General features: G+C 40.4%; 2 protein-coding genes across 4 annotated transcripts; one reads left to right on the plus strand and one right to left on the minus strand.

The window, feature by feature from the left end:
* The first annotated feature begins 2,931 nt into the window (after positions 1-2,931).
* On the plus strand, positions 2,932-12,256 carry gng7 (guanine nucleotide binding protein (G protein), gamma 7). 3 transcript variants are annotated; one of them, XM_020650207.2, is made up of 4 exons: positions 2,932-3,073; positions 6,189-6,397; positions 6,993-7,108; positions 7,251-12,256. In XM_020650207.2, exons 3-4 carry the CDS (start codon positions 7,028-7,030, stop codon positions 7,374-7,376), a joined length of 207 nt encoding a protein of 68 aa, XP_020505863.1. In that variant the 5' UTR covers positions 2,932-3,073; positions 6,189-6,397; positions 6,993-7,027; the 3' UTR covers positions 7,377-12,256. The 3 variants fall into 3 exon arrangements, with proteins under 3 accessions (XP_020505863.1, XP_065822144.1, XP_020505864.1); XM_065966072.1 differs by lacking the exon at positions 2,932-3,073 and adding an exon at positions 3,117-3,242; XM_020650208.3 differs by lacking the exon at positions 2,932-3,073 and adding an exon at positions 3,142-3,320.
* A 1,713-nt stretch (positions 12,257-13,969) lies between these two features.
* Positions 13,970-17,544, minus strand: LOC109996178 (growth arrest and DNA damage-inducible protein GADD45 beta). Its single transcript, XM_020650193.3, has 4 exons — positions 16,335-17,544; positions 15,565-15,666; positions 15,245-15,461; positions 13,970-15,012 (listed from the first exon to the last, which is right to left on the minus strand). Exons 1-4 carry the CDS (start codon positions 16,364-16,366, stop codon positions 14,908-14,910), a joined length of 456 nt encoding a protein of 151 aa, XP_020505849.1. The 5' UTR covers positions 16,367-17,544; the 3' UTR covers positions 13,970-14,907.
* Between the last annotated feature and the right edge of the window lie 53 nt (positions 17,545-17,597).

The raw sequence follows: 17,597 nt of genomic DNA on the forward strand, positions 1-17,597 counted from the left end.
GAGCATCCTTACCTTTGCAAATTCATCTGTGCAAAATTGGTCCAAAATATGTAGCAACTTTTATTTCAACTTAATAAAGCACTATAATCCCCAACATTTTGGTAAGAGTATCTTTATCTAAAATTGGTGTCTGTATCAGTCTCAAAACTCTGGTATCACTTGGGCTCTACTTTACACTTGCACAACTGAGACATTCTCATGAGCCTAACCTGCAGCCTACTTTTGGGTTTGATGCAAGTTGGCAAATGTTAGCATGCTAATTGGGGGTGAGGGATTTAGATCCTAACTTAACTGAAAATGATTAATGTCCTTCCACACTGTCCCTTGATAATTAAATAAATTAAAAAATAGTAGGCTATCAGGTGAATGCATTGCTGTAACAGCAGACAGTGTGTTAAGTAGTGTAATTAATAGAGCAAGAGTATTTTGCTTGACAAATACGTGATGACATCACTTCTAAATCACCCAAAGCACTACTGCATCATGTTCCTATACCTGCACATAAGAAAACATTCGTTTGATAACTATAAGACAAAGGCTATTTTAATTATGAGCATGATAGCATGCAAACGATTGAGTGCACATCAGCTTTAGGTAAAGCATAAAAACAGCCATGCCGGAAAGATGTAGACTATTTCTAAACTAATTCTTGTGTTCTTGTGGCCGAATGCACACCGCATACACAACAACACATCAGGGATTCACACAAACACAGATAGCCCATGATGATGCGCTCACACAGCCTCCCACGCCTCCTTTCACTCTCACTTCTCTCTTAACCCTCTAACATCTGCTTGGGGATGCTGTACCCGGCGCGGTTGCCATGGAGGCGCGCTGACGTTGACGATGGTTGTCGCATCAGAGTGTGGTGTGACCCTGGTGGGGACAGAAATGCGTAACGACAGGCAGAGGTCTCTCAGGCTGCTGCTGCTGCTGGAGTGTGTAACAACGCACAATGACCAACTGCCACCCCCAAAGGCCAGTGTGGCAACCCCTTTGATCTTAATGAGCTAATCCACGTGCACATACACGCACGCACACACACTCACTCACACACACACACCACATGTGCTTCTAGACATGTAGGAAAGACTTTGTATAAGTGTAGCTTGCCAGCACACATTTAATCTCAGAGAAAGTGTGAGGACAAAAATCTGTGTGGATGGGTGGGGGCGCCACCTTTGTGAAAGCAACTTTTAGTCGTGACTCATGACTCATGGGCTTCCACCCGTCGTTAAATTGAAGAGCTGTGCTGTAGTAGCCTACACTGTAAATACACTGCCTCTTCAACAACAACACACACACACACACACACACACACACACACACACACAAAAAAAAGGGGATGGGTAGATAAATGGACTGGAATGGTATAAGGAACGACAAATGGAGCAGGGACAAAAAGAAATGGAGCTAAAAGGTGAGGAAACGAGAGACAAATGTATAGGCATCAGCAAAATTTCACACTCTAAAGGAAACGAGGCCAATGCGGTTCTCTGTGGGGGTTATAAATAGCTCGCCTATGGTTATAATAAGCAGCTAAAAGGTTTCCATACAGCCAGGAGGAAGATATGGCTGCACGAGTGTGAATGCCTACGTGCGTCAAAGCAGCATATCCAGACGCATCTCCATCTATGTCAGCATCACTCAAAAAACAAAGAGCTGCTGAAAAATAAGATGCAGTGTCTTACACATCAGACCTTTAGCCCCCTTCACCGCAAAGGAAACCGTCCACAGCCAATAATCATGCAGCGAATGCAGCACTTTCAGCTCTGTGTGGAGGAGTGCAGGACTGGGCTATATCGGTGCAAACGCAGGATGCGCCGGGCCTGCCAGGAATAGAAGGAGCGGCCCACACCTCCCAGGAGGAGACGGAGCTTCAGCCGGGACAATGGCGCTCCCGTGTGGCTGGAACGCGTAATTGACGCATGAGGAAAACATTTTTTTTAATCCTGAGTAGCCTATTAAACAGATCCAGATGTGGGATGATGTGCACGAAAGAGGGAAAATACACCACTTACAGGCGGAATAGGTGTGGAGCCAATGCTGTAAAGATTTAAAATGATTTTGTTCCAATATTGAAGAATAAAAAGCACAGATCCACGTTCTTTCTTTAAACAATAATAAAGACAATTAACTTTTACTTTTTCTGTTTTTAAAGATAGCCAATACATCTTAGTAAAACACTAGTATTCATACACTCTGGTCTTTTAGCAACATGTCACTTGTTGATCACACAAAATAACATGCAGGATTTGAAATACAAAAAAATCACAACAGCTTTAGGCTACCATCTAAGAAACGTGTTCGTGCATTTAGGGGAAACATTAATACATCATATATTACATTAAAAAGAGATGTAAAGAAAATGTTACAGACATCTTAAATACAAAAAAAAACATAGAAACTTATTAATTATTTAATTATTACCCTGAAATCTGAGCCAATAGATAATATTTTAATAATATTAATAATTGATCATACATTTGAGATTTCATTTTTCGATGCTAGGAAAGGTTCATCTTAACCGCTGAGCCAGTGTTTTACTGATAAAGTTTTAAAATAGAGCTTTCAATGGAATATTTTTGACTTCATTGTTAAATAAAGCTGAATACACACTGATTAATATTGAATGAGGCTTTCATTCATGGTAGTGTAAGTCATTCCTGACATCCAAGTATTCACAAGGATGTCCCTTTTAATAAAAAAAAAAAAAAAAAAAGAATTTATGGGTCCTGACAGCGAAGCAACCAATACAAACAAGACTTAGCCTAAATTGAAGCGAAATGTGTATTTTTGTCTATTTTTTTATGAATAATTACTGGCTCCCATTTATAAGACATTTGTGAATCATAAACATTTTAGGTAGTCCCTGTGTTAAAGGTGCTGTCACTGTATCGACCTGAGGGAGGAGAGGAGAGAGGGAGGGGAGGGGAGGGGGGTAGAGGAGTGGACAGACACTGGTAGCGGAGGGGGAGGCGTTTGGCTCGGCGAAGACGGGGAGTGAACGAGCAGAGAGGGTGAGAAACCAGCGGATCTGGCCCTTTAAATCACCAATACAGCGCATTCGGAGGTGAGTTTGGAGATATTCGGGTATTTTTTTCCTCACTGTGTACTATAATTGTAACGCGTCTGTGCGCCTCTGCAACCCCGGCTTCCCGTCACCGAGGGCGGCTGCAGCGGAGAGGGGCTTCATCGGTGTCACGAATCCGGTTTTCCCCAGCCCTTTGCCGGCAGAGAGGGTGGGGAGGACCGGGGACAGGGTCATTGGGAGATTTCCACCAGCTTGACTGGACTCTGAGGACACACGAGGCACTTGTGTATATATATATATTATATATATATATATGTATATATATATTTATATATATATATATATATATATATATATATATATATATATATATATATATTTATATTTATATATATAAAACCTCTGGATTATATGTGCCGAAGTAGGCCGATCAATTTGCATAATAGCGGAACATAAAGGCATGCGCTCCAGTCTCGTGCCCATTGTCGCTGGATGGGTTCATATTGGCTACTGGAGCCTCAAAACATGTCACCACCCTGCTCCCACGGCTAACAATCAGGGCCTGTGTCCAGACCTGAAGCGGTTGGCTATAGTCCGGTCGTCACTTGGGAAAATATCTCTGGCTTTGATATGTGCACAAGGTCTGCCTGTGCCTGCGCGCCCGTGCGTTTGTGTGTGTGTGTGGATAGCCATGGGAGAGAGAGGACATGCTGTTCTATCCATCAAAATGCCCGCATTGTGTTTTCTCACGGTAGAGCAGTGAGCAGGGGCCTATCGCGGAGGACATGCAGGCCTGATCAGCGCTCAGCAGCTGCGAGAATCAATATGGATTGATGCATTTTTGCGCGTCTTGGAGGGCGGCTGCGGGCTCTCTGATCTGGCTGGCTGTTTGGTTGGTCGGGGCCTTGCAGCTCTGGTGATGGTTTTTTGATCCAGGCTAAATCAGATGACCAGTCTACAGTATGGGTTTTGTGTCTGTGCATCGCCTTAAGCAAATGTTTTCAATCTTAGGAGGTGTAGGAGGAGAGAGATCTGACTGTGGAAGGGCAGAAACTCATATTTGTGCTGTTTTTTGGGTTGTTTTTCTTTTGCAAGAGTACGGCTTCCTTCTCTCAGCGCCAAAACAGAAAGTTTAAAAAAATCAACAGGCTGAAGAATTTAAAACAGCAGATTTCTATTAGGCTGCTACTGAACAGAGACATAAGGGTTTTTTTTAATAGTCTGTATATTTTATTCTACTGTCTCTGCCTGTTGCCACTGTTCCCTATTTATAGAAAAAATATGCAAACTAATGTGTTTGAGTCTTGTTTGAGATGGATGAAACAGCTTGCAAACAGAGAGGATAAAAGTGCTGTCACTTTGTTTCAACATTTGCTCGGTTGAAAAGTAAATGTGATACTTTTATGTTTAGAGGGATTATATTTGGAGAATTTGACAATAGGCCTATAAGAGCACACACACACAAATACTTTGATAAGCCTTTGTTATGACAGGTGTTGATTCTGTGGGGTTTTACAGGTGGTAGTGCTTGGTTTTAATCCTGGTTTTAATTGTAAGGAGTTGTAGTTTATGCTCATATCTGTTATGTTCTGTTGGCTGTCAGTGATGCTGTATGCAGAGTGATTCGGGACACTCCTCCAACCATGACATATAATGAGCGTGTATATTGTGATGGAAGGTTGCGTGTGTGTGTGTGTACATAGCAAACACATTTTAGAGACATCCCACACAGTCACGTTATTGAAATAAACTTCATATTTGGGATTTAGAGAAGTTCAACTTTGGCAGGTAGAGGTTTGAATTGTAAACAAAGTAACAAAAGCAACACTCAAAACATTTATTGAAGCTCAAGACAAAACAATGAAAGTACCTTAAAATTAGATTGAACTGATGGCTTGAGTTCTTCAACAATATGCTTTCTGAGAGCTGTTTGCCATCATTTCTAAGAGAAATTAGGCCATAATAGGCTTATTCTGAATATATTTTGAGTGCCACTAATCTGACGTTTGGCTCTTTCGCTTTGTTAATTGCTTACTAATGAGTTTTTGACTTGAGACAGTTTTAATTGTTTAAAAAGTGTTTATTGTTTACATTAATTCAACTCAGATGAACTCACATACAGACCAAAATCTAACCAGATACTACATACACTATACTTGTGTATTGGAAAAATAAATGATATATGACAAGTTCTAATGTCCAGGAAACTGTAATCACTGTAATAAGATGAATTATTTCACAAAAACACACAAAATATGTGGAAGTGAGGACCTAAAAGTGTTGTGATTAGGATTTAGATGAAGTGTTAGGTTAGAGAAAAATTAGGAATGTCCAAAGTAAGTATAATTTCAAAAATAAGTTCAGAGACAGATTAAGTGAGATTTAAATTGTTCTCTCCCTCTCTCTTTCTCTCTCTCTGTCACACTCACACACACACACACACACACACACACACACACACACACACACACAAGCCCCTAATTACAGCCATGAATCTCTGAGCTACTCCACAGTAGGAGTAATTAAAGTGGGACTCTCCACCCAAGAGAGAGAGGGCGACAGACGGATAGACAGGGTGAGAGACAGTTGTAACACACTCACGCTGAGACGTTGAGGTGTGTGAGAAGGGAGGTGTGTTCTGATCAGAGGTACTGATGAGGGAAAACATCTCTGCTGTGCTAAAAGAAGCAAAAGAGACATAAAAACAGGTTGCGAGTCAACTTTTACAGGTATGAAAGGAGCTGAACAAGTCCTCGTTTGGATCAGAAATGGAGGAATGTTCCCCCATCTGATCAATGAAGTGATGTTGCTCGTGCTCTGTGGAGCTAATAGAAGTTGTGAGGAGAAGATGATGAAGTGTCAACAAAAAGTCTGGTTTCATTAAGCAGACACTTTCATCCAAAGTGACAAACATCCATTCCATTCTCAAAAAGCTGCACTTAAGTTTTAGCCCCTGGATTTTTCATATTTAAAAAACAAAGTGTCATTTTGTCTTTGATATAGGTCAAACATAAAATCACAAAAGATATGGCTCTAAATCTGATCCCTTGGTATACGTATCTGCATATTAAAAAAACTGTATTTGTGCAATGAGAAAACTGTCTGTAACATAGCTTTGTGAGCAACAATCTAACCTGCTCTCTTTTTCTCACAGAGACGAGCCAATGTGAGCTCAGCTGCTGTCCAGCTCTGTCGTCTTCACTTGGAAACTTCACCTTAATCACTTAAATCGTCCTCTCCATCCAGTCATTGTTCAGAGAGAGAGCGAGAGAGAGAGAGACAGAGAGAGAGAGAGAGAGAGAGAGAGAGAGAGAGAGAGTGAGAGAGAAAGAGAGGGATACCTGTCTGCCCACCACCAGCCAGGTAACATTCAATTACCTATTTATTTAAGTGTCACAATTTGCTGGGAGCTTACACATCATACAACATGCATGACAAACGTTGCTTTTAAAATATAAAATCCATGTTTTTCACCTACAAACTATTTAAAACCAAAAGCTGTCACACTTACACGTCGTCACCACACAGTGGGGCTATAAATCCACAACTGAAGTCCTACAGGCCCATCAATAACATTTCTGTTGACTTACAGGGTAATTTAACTCGTAAATCAGTGAACTAAAAACAGAGCATCATGCAGATTAAAGCGGTATGGTGCAGACTACTGCAGAAGTTACAGGAGGGGGAAATAATGACATTTTTAAAGTTTTGTTTTGTTGTAATTTCATTTTCTTAGTTTTTACCCATGCTACATTTGAAAGTAAATGTAAACATCTTTGAATAAAATCTGTGATTCAGAAATGTGTTGATGCTTCTTCTCTTTTACAGTATATGCAGCTAAAGAAATGAGTTGATGAAGAATCAAAATTTTTACTTTCATTTTCTGATGTTAACTCTTCTGTATTTACCTTTGTTTTAACTTGCTTATTTTTCTGTTTTTCTTAACTCCTCCTGACAGTTTTCTCCTGTGTTGGTGTATTCTGATGGATCAGTATGTCTACCACTAATAATATCGCCCAGGCCAGGAAACTGGTGGAACAGCTGAGGATTGAGGCAGGAATTGAACGCATCAAGGTGAGAAGATAGTTTGCTTCCATGTTTGTGTGTGTGAGTTTCATCTCCTCCTCCATCCTCTCCCTTTTCTCTTGTCCTTCATCTTTAACCAGCCTCTTATTCTAATCCCTGGCTTGTCTCCCTCAACCCTCTCTCCTGTCAGGTGTCTAAAGCAGCTGCAGACCTGATGAGTTACTGTGAGCAGCACGCTCGTAGCGACCCTCTGCTGGTTGGGGTTCCCACCTCCGAAAACCCTTTCAAGGACAAGAAACCCTGCATCATCCTATAGCTGAGCTACACTCCTTCTGCCCTCACACACAAACATACTCACACATGCACATTAAGTACAAACATTTGTCCCCAGATATCCCCAGACACACACATGCAAACACACCACCTAGCATACACATACTCATATAACATATACACACTCCCAGAATAGCCTCTCTGGAAAAGCGCCATACTCTGTAGCCACAGTTAGGAGGGAAGTATCTTGTGCTCCCAGTGGCTGAGGTCAGTACATCACTGAGGAAGGTGCTTTGGTAATGGTCATATCTGCTGAAAATTAACTAAAAGTGACAATTTATTTGAAAAGGGATTCAGACATTAATAATCAGTTGGAGCAGGATATTTTCCGCTTCTTTTGTCATGAACTAAGGTGTTGGGTATAGGAGTGGGAAGCTGCATGTGGGCAACAGAAAAGACGGTAGGCGCTCCTGCCACCCGTGCCAAACACGATCTGGTGTCCCAATAAATGTTTTTTTTTGTGAGACAGTTAAAAGAAGTCTAAGAGCTGGCCTTCAAACCTGCCTTTGCTAAATCATGGTGGGTTTGTCTTGAAGCAAGCAGTTCAGCCTTTGCCTTTTATCAAGCTAGCATGTTCCTACCCAAACCTGTATCAACAAACCGTCTCTGCCTGTGGCCTCATCATGGCCGTCCGCAGCCTTCGGCCAAACCTCCAGCTGTGCCAACTTCTACAGAAAATTATCTCTAGATGCTGATCTGCTGTCACCGATTCCACTGCAGTTCTTTATGAATGCTGTTGGGAAAAATCGATGTCTAAGCTGACCTCAGATCTGCAACTATGACGGGAGCATAATGAACTGCTCTACAGAGAACTCAAGCTATTAACCCTGGACGTTTACTGCATTTTTTCTTAAGAAATACTTGTTTGTGAATTCAATGTACATTTTGATATTTTGTTAAAGCATTACCTAACAGATAAGATAATACTGTACCTTTTTTAAATTATTATTTTGCTCTGAGGTAGGTGTTTCCCCTGGCTGATCAGGTTTCTCCTCCTGTCTTACATTAAAAGACAGAGGATCTAGTTGTAAGCCATGGGGAACACCTAAGCAGATACTCTTAAACATAGGTTTTTACTGTAGTTCAAGCCTCCCTGTGCTTTACCCTGAGAGAGGGCAGGTTGCACCCTGGAATAAGTCTGTAAGGACAGCAAGGCTGTAGGAGATTACCTAAAACTAAAACGTAGAAGATTTTCTTTTCCCACTTTTCTTTTCATGTTTGATTCTATAAATCGGCAGTTTTACAAAGGAAAAGTTGTGATTTACTGCATTGTATTCAAGCAGTGTTTTGATGCATAATCATTCTGGAAATTATAGTCTTAAAGTTTCAGTCTCCCCAGGAGAAGTTTGGATCAGTAAAGATTCTGTTTTTTTTCTATCCTTCTCTTCTCCACAATTCTCCTCTTCGGACAAACCAAACTTGATTGTAAAAAAGATGAAGTGAAAAGTGGAACACAAATGAAGTCAAGAGAAAATAACTAAGTGTAAAAACTTTCTTTCAGACATGTGCAGAAGTGATAAGTTGACGAATAGCTGTTTAACTTTTTGAGTTTCTTCTTTCTATGGAGTCCATGGAACCTGGTCAGTTGAGTATTGCCCTGTACAGTGTTTGTAAGATAACAAATCTAAACACAGAATCCCTCTCTGTGGATGTTAGATTTTTCTTTTAGTACTCCTTATTCTGTTCTATCAGTCAAGATCATGTTTGTCTTCTTTTGTTGTAGTTCATTTTTGGTCATTCAGGTTTTAGAGGCTTATGATAGTGGAGGATGGTTTTAACCAGAGACACAAACACAGACACCTGATGAGGATATATCAAAATAAAGAGTAAGATTGAAAATGTAAACCTGTTAGGTTTAGGATTGTGTCCTGTAAGAGGATAAATCAACATCAGACCTCATTCCAGAGGCAAAAACCAACCTCCTGATCTATCCTTTAACACTATAGTAGCCCACAAGCATTTCTCTTGTGTTGCATTTGGTGCGTGAAAGGCAACTAGGACAACACACATTTTTACATAACACACTCTCTCTTGTGCAGCTCCTATTTAGGTTTGTAAGCAGTCAAAGGTTAAAGGAGTGTCAAGGCTGGCCACATAGAGCTGCTTTTTGATGGTTAATTGATGAAAGAGAAGAGCTTTGTGTTGTCATATTTACATTTGAGCATTTAGCAAAGGCTTTTGTCAGGACTAATGTATAGTGAAAGAGGAGGGTGGAGTCATTTGGACAGGATTTGTGCTTGCTGATGGACTGCCAGGTGAGATGAACCTGCTCCCTTTCTCTTCTCTAATCACTTGGTCAATATGAGCTACCTGCTGCCACACAGACTTCTGGGAGTCCAGTGGGGGAAGGGGCGGAAGTTGGTGAGGTTGTCTTTTGGTGGGTCCACATTTGCTGGTGTACGCACAGTTTGGAAGGCAGACTGTTTGCTGGGGAGAGCTTAAAGCTTCACATTTGCAGACGTTTGAAATTTGTGAACTTCAAATATGAAGCTGTAGCTGCCAGTTAGCTTAGCTTAGCATAATGACTGAAAAAGGTTGGCGTAGCTCTGTCCAAAGGTTACACAATTTCTTGAGACAAAAGTAATGTTAACTAAATAACATGTTACATTTATTTATTTTTCAAATCAGTACATTAAAAAAATTATAAGCGTGAGATGAGACTATGCTGCTAGCTTTCGACAGAGCAAGGTTTTATGTTTGCTATTTTGAAAATGTATGCTAAGCTAAGCTAGCTGCTGCATCATATTTAATGCGCATACAGGAGATTAGTACCAACTCATCACATATTTAGCATGTAGGTAAACAAAAGTTTTTTTTTTTTTTTAAATGAGGAGAAAAAACGGAAATCAAGGCTTAATTGCAAAATAAAGTTGTTTGAATAGCTCTGACACAGCCCTCCTCTAAGTCTTAAATTAGCCGTTATTCCACACAGACAGTGTAGGCCGTTCCAAAAATACAGAGAACACTGAGGGTGTGCGTGTGTTTGTGCGTGTGTGTGCCTGTGTGTGTGGGTCTTCGGTAGCTGAGAAGAATGATTTGGCAGAGCAGGAGGCAGAGGAGAGATAGCAGAGGTGCACGCATGAGTGTGTATATACGCCTGTGTGTGTGTAGTGGGAGAGACACAGTGAGTAAGAACACACAGTGCCTCCAGGGCTGTTTCAGAGCGTCACAGTAACGTGACAGTAATTGCAGCCCTGCAATTCCAGGTCAGGGTGAGACTGACCGGAGGAGAGGTCATGCGACACAGTCAGACCAGTATGCATGGCCTTCACTCACTCTTCTATTGACTGGAGAAGTGCAAAAGAGGATTCTGTCAAGAGCTTAAATTGTTCAGTTGTAGTGTGAGCAGCTATTTTGATGTGATGACTTTAACAATAATGATCACTAAGCTGACTAATTCCCTTTTGAAATATATTTTGTATTCGTCATTGTTGTTTAGCCCCATCTGTGCCTGAGTCAGTTGCATTTATTAGCTGCAGCTTATTTTCACCACTTATTAAAGCTTTAGACTGCAGCCTGAATAGTTTTGCATTTTGGGAACAAACTTAGGCCTTTTGCTTTTTGCAGACTATTAGATGAGAGGATCAGTTGAAATTGAAAAACATTGGCAACACAATGGAACTTTCGCTGTTTTCTACAAGTTAGAAACCGATACAGCTTCTTCTGGAGGTTGAGGGGAGTGTTTGTAAGTTAGTTATAATCTATAACTTTAACCTTATGTGGCCCTAAGTGTTACAGTACGATCCTTTAAGCACATTTGCGTACATGTTAAATATCACTTAAGTCTTATCTACTATGTGAAGGACTAGCTTAGTAGTTGCTAAGCTAAGCTAACCAGCTGTTGGATGTAGCTATTATTCAACAAACAGACTTATTGAACTTCCTAGTGAACTCGCTGCAACTAACCCATAAAAAGTATTTCCCTAAATGTGACGCTAAATTTGAACGCTGATTTTCTTAAAAATAAAAACAAAAATATTGAACTAGCTTAGGAAATACCACAACTAGCCCGCTCAAATGGAAACCTTGAATCCAAACAGTATCAACGAACGAGTAACTCCGAATAATTTATCATAATGTGATGTTTGCCTTCCCCTAAATGATGATGTCGTGGAAGATTGAGGAAAATGCTGATTCATTGTTTGTGTTTAAAAAAGGAGAGGCTGCTCCCTGTAATTTGAAATGTTAAAGTGATAGTCAAAGAGGTTTGCAACTGCAAACAATTAAACATAAAGTAAGCATGCATACACACACACACACACACACACACACACACACACACACACACACACACAGTAACGTTGTCCTGGGGATGCTTTTTTTATCATATTTATTTATTCAATCATTCCATATTTGGTTGGGCTACAATCAGAGACAGCCGGCCTACAATCTATGGTCGGCTGACAGTTTGTCTGATTGGTTGTTAGTTTGCCTTATGGTGGCGTATATTGTGTTAATGCTGGTCTTTGGGGTTATCAGATCAACAGAACTAACAGTGTTAAGAATACATGGTTCGAGATGAAAATCCATGGGTGTTGTGACACAAAGCGAGCCCGGTGAAAAAAATTCCAGTCAGGTGGGGAGATTTGAGGCTCCTCATTGGTGGAAATCAAGCATCGCTGCATCGCCTCGGAGCCCTTCCTGAGACTCATCTTTTGTGTTCTGATCTCCTGTGTATGCATACAGTATATGTATCTTTTTGCCTTGATTGATTATGAAGAAAATATATCTATTTTTTGTAACTGTTCTCTGATGTGCCATAACTCATGTTTTCTTGCACATTGTTAATATTTTGTGGATATTGCTGTTAAAAAGATGATATTGAGAAGTAGATAACATTAATAAAAAGATGATATAATAATACATGCTCTCATGTGATTTTTTAGCTCCCATTGTATATCATGCTAGTTCCATTACAAACAGTGTGTAAATCAGTTTCTAACCCACTTTGGGTGCAGGCTGAAATATTTACATTGTACCCAGAGGATGAATCCCATGACATCAAGTTTATATTTCCTCTTTAAAGTGAAACAGCTCATCGACTCATGGATGGATTGATATTTTTCTAGAAGAAGAATCCTAAAGACTCTGAGAATTCACTGACTCTTTATACCAACCATTAGGTTGAGTTAATGCTTGAGGTGAGTCACTGCTGTTGAACCAGTTGTTCAGTATTTTCAGTATCTCTGAATGACTTTGATATTACAAGCAGCTCCAGTTGTAATTTGGGTTTACATGTTACATGTTTGCATGCTAACATGCTATACTCAGATAGCATTATGGATAACATTACAGCTGCATTGGCATTTTTGCACTTACAATGTTAGAATTAAGACTATTTGAATGAATGAAATAACAACAGATCCATTCAATTTGGGTTAAGTCACATTAAAAGACAATTAGAGGCTGATGAAAGACATCAGTATGTAATGGTACTTGTGTTTTATTAAGTGCCAAGTCAGCAATATCCAAGTTTTCAGAAAAGTTGTATAGGACTTGTAACCTATAAGAAAGTGCTTTTTACGAGACTGAAAGTCAAAATCAATAACTGTGACATTAAAATCTTCTAATTCAGTATTGCACAGTTTCTACAAGCACAGCTGTAGACTTTGACTCTTGTTAATAATTAACTTCAGATATTTCAGTTTTTCCTTTTGTTTCTGTGCCGTCTCAGTAGGAGGATCTTACTTTTCTCACGACGATTGTAAAAGTACAAATTGCACATGGACCCACATTCTTTCTGGCCAAATAGGTACATAGCGTGCAATACAAAGATGAAAAGCTGCTGCACAAAGCAGAGAAACAAAGGGACACTGCTAGGAACTGTAAAGCCTCCCACGTGGATCATTTGTCAGGAATGTTATTGTCATGAGTACTCCGTCTTGGCTGTGTCTGTTCCTTCAGAAAAACTGCTTCAACAATCAAAAGTCTCCTCCAAGTTTAAAACCATAGACTCTCGCAAAGCCAATCATATTTCGGGTGGAAGAAGCACAGCCAATCAGAAGTAAGCACCTAACTAGCCACACCCCTGTCCACTAGGTTGTAAACAAATGGGAGGCCCATGTGCCTGAGTGTTCCCTTTCTGCAGCTCTACACTCCAAGCTGTGCACAGACATGTGAGAGCGCAGGGTGGAGTAAAAACAGAGTGACACATGGGCAGAGTGGAGGATGAAATGTTGAGGATGTTCCAGACAATGTAGTATGGGTGGGGTAGCACAGGGCCTAATTTGCTCTTGGTTCAGAATTTGCATATTTACCTGCATAATGTGACATTAAACAAGTACGAAGGATGCAAAGTGTTCAGAAGAAAGAGTCACTGTACACCTTGCATTTGTAAAGCAGCTTCAACCCCCCCCCCCTCCTTCTTGTCTTGCAGGGACAGAAAGTCTGCAACACCTTGTTTTGCCTGATATTTTCTTACACAAGTTTCTTCCTCACCCGAATTTCTTTTTCTCACTGCCATCCACTCACAAAGACTTTTCCACATGTGAGCTTGAATGTAAACTCTTGTACCATGATGCACACATAGCTTACGTTTTGGAAATCTAAGAACAAACCTGTTGATGAAGCGGTTCATAAATTATGAATATTAATTTATTGGTTTAATTAACAGAGCAAAAATATATACCATAAATATTAAAACAAACACAGAATACAATCAATAAGTTACTGATGCAGCACTGTTCATATTTAGTTAACAGCATTTGATCAAAAAAAACAAACATAAGCAGCAATCTTCAAGGCACTGGGATACCGAGTGTGATCTATCCAACAGCACAATGAGAATTTACAAATAAGACTTCTTCATACGGCTTCATTCTGTATCCTCCTATTACCAAACAAACACGTTCTGCAACCCTTTTGTTATCTATTTCATCCAATTAATCTTGTGTCTGTATAATGAATATCATTCCATTTTAGTTTCCATGGTGACAATTCCTCCACAGGTTTGGCTGCTCATTCTTTTCAGGAACGCACACGCTGCACGCCCAGTCTTTTCTAAAGAAAGACCTGAGGATTGTACACAAATACCACACACTCACACGCACACATAATCTCTGAGGACTCTCCCATGTTAGAATACACAGGAATGTTGGGTATAGTTTCATTACAGCATTCCTGCCCAGTCCAAAGAAACGCACTGATCCTCCAGGTACACGTCTGGGTGTGGACATTTTTCAGTCAAAGCTACTGCTGATTGACTGTCACACCCCATAAACACAACAGAGGCACAAAATAGAAGCATGGATCTATTTTTCTGGTGATGTCAAAAGACAGGGTCTTAGAGGGAATCTGCTTTTCCATGAGTGGTTTTTTTTTTCCCCATCACTGATCTTCATAACCAGTGTCCACTCTGACTGTGTCTGAGAAGTGTCTGAGAGGGAGTCCCCTGTTCCTGCTAGTCATCAGTCGGGATAGCCTTTCCCAGGCTGTCCCTGCGTGAGCAGAAACGGATCCAGTATTTGAACCCAGAAAGCTCCTGTTTTTGTTCATATATGTGGGTGTCAGGCCCCTCAGCGTTCCTGCAGGACCAGTTCAGGCACCCACTGGTCAAGGCGTCGACTCTCCTGGCAGTATGTCCCCACCTCTTGTAGCCTGCAGTGGTCGGCTTGGGGGTTCTGCACAGGAAAAAAAAATACAACATCAACTTCATGTTCACATTAGTTATGCAAATCTTGCCAATGTAGTATAAAAACAAGAGTAAAGTTCCAGAAAATTAAATAACACTCTCTCGGTAATTGCTCAAAAGTAAACATATCAGCTGATACATGAAAATCATCTGTAACAAAATATTCCTGCTATGGCCTTTCAGTTACATAATAGAGGGCTGTTGGTGTTGTGTCAACACACCGTAACCAGCATGCAGTGGAGGTCTCTGTGCTCCTCCTGGTTTCTGTTGGTATCCACAGCACAAAGCAGCTGCTGGAGCCGCTGGACCCCTGATACTCGCAGGATGTTGAGGCCACTCTCGCAGCAGAAGGACTGCAGCAGGGTGAAGTGGATCTGAAGTGCCACATCATCTAAATCATCAGTGGCCAGAACGCACAGAACCACACTGTCTGGGTCCCTGAGGAGGGAAAATGAATGTACACATTTTGACATTAGCACTCTGGTGTCTGAGACTGTTGGCTCGGGTTAAGTTATTAGCTGAAAAGGTAGTTTTAACTCACGAATTAAGAAGTTTAGCTGATTCATAGATGCCAACAGTCAGGCAGTCTTGTTTCTGAGCCGTGACCAACAACTCCTCCAGAGCCAGCCCTGCGGATTGCATCCTGGTAGGAAAAAAAAAAACAGAACAATTCAAGTTTCATAATGTGCATTAAAAACAGGTTTACACATGCTGCTGATCTGTTTGCAAAATATCCAAGTACTTAAAAAAAAAGTCAAACAAAAGCCCTCGGAATTTTTTTAAAAATATATCCTCCACCAAATAATTGTTAAGAGTTATTATGCATCAGGATGATTGTGATATACAAAAAGGTACTAAATCTTAAAGCTTATATAATAGGCCTATGTATTGCATAGTCAACACAGCCTGCGCGCTGCAACATGCATACACAGCATTGTGCAAAGTGAGTACTCAACACTGTTTATGACTTCAAAAAAATGACTCGTGCATCAACCTTTAAAGCGGTTATATGCTTGTATGTTGTGTATGAGTTTTCGGTTATAAAGGTAGCAGGTCCGGCGACGGCAAAATAAATAACTTTTTGCATCAAATCTCTGCACTTTGCTTCACATCTGTGCACTGCACCCGAATACTAGGGTGTCCTACATCCAAAACATACACAAGTGCGGTTTGACTTCGCCTGCAGTGCAAGTAATAAGAAGGTTCAAAGGACGATACACATTCCTGTCCAGCACTTGTTATCTATCCACATGTCTCAGAAAAGCCATGCAAGAAGCCAATTCTGCAACAACAACAAAAAAAGAATCTCACCTGTTCTCTCCGAAGCTTGTCTCTGGAATCATCTTCGCTATCAGGAATGAATCCAAGAAAGAGAGAGAGATAGCGTGACAGTAGTCCGCTGATTGGAATATTTCCTCACGCAGTGTGTAAGCAGGCTGTGCAGCAGTGTTTGGCAGCGTTTGTGTTGTTGGCAACGTTGCGACACACACTTTATACCGAGACTGAGAGGAGGAGGGACCGAAACTTCACACGCTCTGCAATTGGCTCCGACGCGATCCAACGTCTCCTCTTTGACATGTGGGCGGCGGGTTTATTTATGTGGACCATAGACCGTAAACAGGGTTACCCTGAGTGATACATTCACACTACATGAAAGTACATTGGCTTTTTTTATTCTGATATGGTGATGAAGGCATATGAGGCGTTGTATTGCACGATAACCTATCAAATGTGAGGAAAACCACCAGTAACAAATAATAATCTAAAATAAACTGGTTAAGTAGTTGGCCCAGTTTTGCAACATGAGCCCATCACATTTTCATAAAAGTCTCTGTAACTGAACTCCAGTGGTTATGAAAGCGAGAGCGACATCTGGTGGCTAACCGTGGGAAAGACAAAAGTAACTTTCCCTGCTTTGTAAAACTTAAAAGGGTCACAAGTATCAAATCAAACGTAACAAGATTACGCAAGACTTTCAGGAAAAGCCTTTAGATAGCAACGATGCCCTTACAATTACAGAGTCACACTACGAATATTGCACTCACACTTGTACCAAGAAAAACAAGAAAAGAAGAATATGAGAAAATGACTGTTTGAACTGGACCATGCCCACCAACGGTGTCAAGTCAAGTCTGTTTCTCTTTCTGAATCGAAAGATGAAACCAAGTTCACTTCAGCAACACAGGCTGAGAACATGATGGGTAAAGTGGTTCATATGAACAGCCTACATAAATAAAACCAACATTTGATCCAGATTATAGTAATTATTCAATATTATACAAGGAGAAAAGAGGACATGTTTACCAAAGAGCCTTTATAATAATTTAACATTTTATGTGAAAGTGATCTATTTTTTGTAGTTTGGAGGGACACAGTTTCAACTGGTGAACAATCTCAATCCTGTTATAAAATGTCGAGAAACTAGTCTTGATGAATGGACCAGAATCAGATTCAAATTAAAAGTACTCAAAATAAAGTCTACATTTAAATTAAGTTAAAATAACTGTTATTTCTGTTAACATTTTGTCTGAGCTTTTTTTTGCGTGAGTATTTTTTGTGGTAAAATGGTAAAAA

Source organism: Labrus bergylta, chromosome 18, assembly GCF_963930695.1.
Source record: "Labrus bergylta chromosome 18, fLabBer1.1, whole genome shotgun sequence".
Classification (NCBI taxonomy): Eukaryota; Metazoa; Chordata; class Actinopteri; order Labriformes; family Labridae; genus Labrus; species Labrus bergylta.

Coding starts and splice junctions, on each gene's coding strand:
- gng7 (XM_020650207.2), top strand. CDS start 7,028: ATGTCTACCACTAATAATATCGCCCAGGCCAGGAAACTGGTGGAACAG. Junction 7,109..7,250: donor CAGGAATTGAACGCATCAAG/GTGAGAAGATAG, acceptor CTCTCCTGTCAG/GTGTCTAAAGCAGCTGCAGA.
- LOC109996178 (XM_020650193.3), bottom strand. CDS start 16,366: ATGATTCCAGAGACAAGCTTCGGAGAGAACAG. Junction 15,462..15,564: donor TCAGCTAAACTTCTTAATTC/GTGAGTTAAAAC, acceptor TTCCCTCCTCAG/GGACCCAGACAGTGTGGTTC. Junction 15,013..15,244: donor TCCACTGCATGCTGGTTACG/GTGTGTTGACAC, acceptor TTTCCTGTGCAG/AACCCCCAAGCCGACCACTG.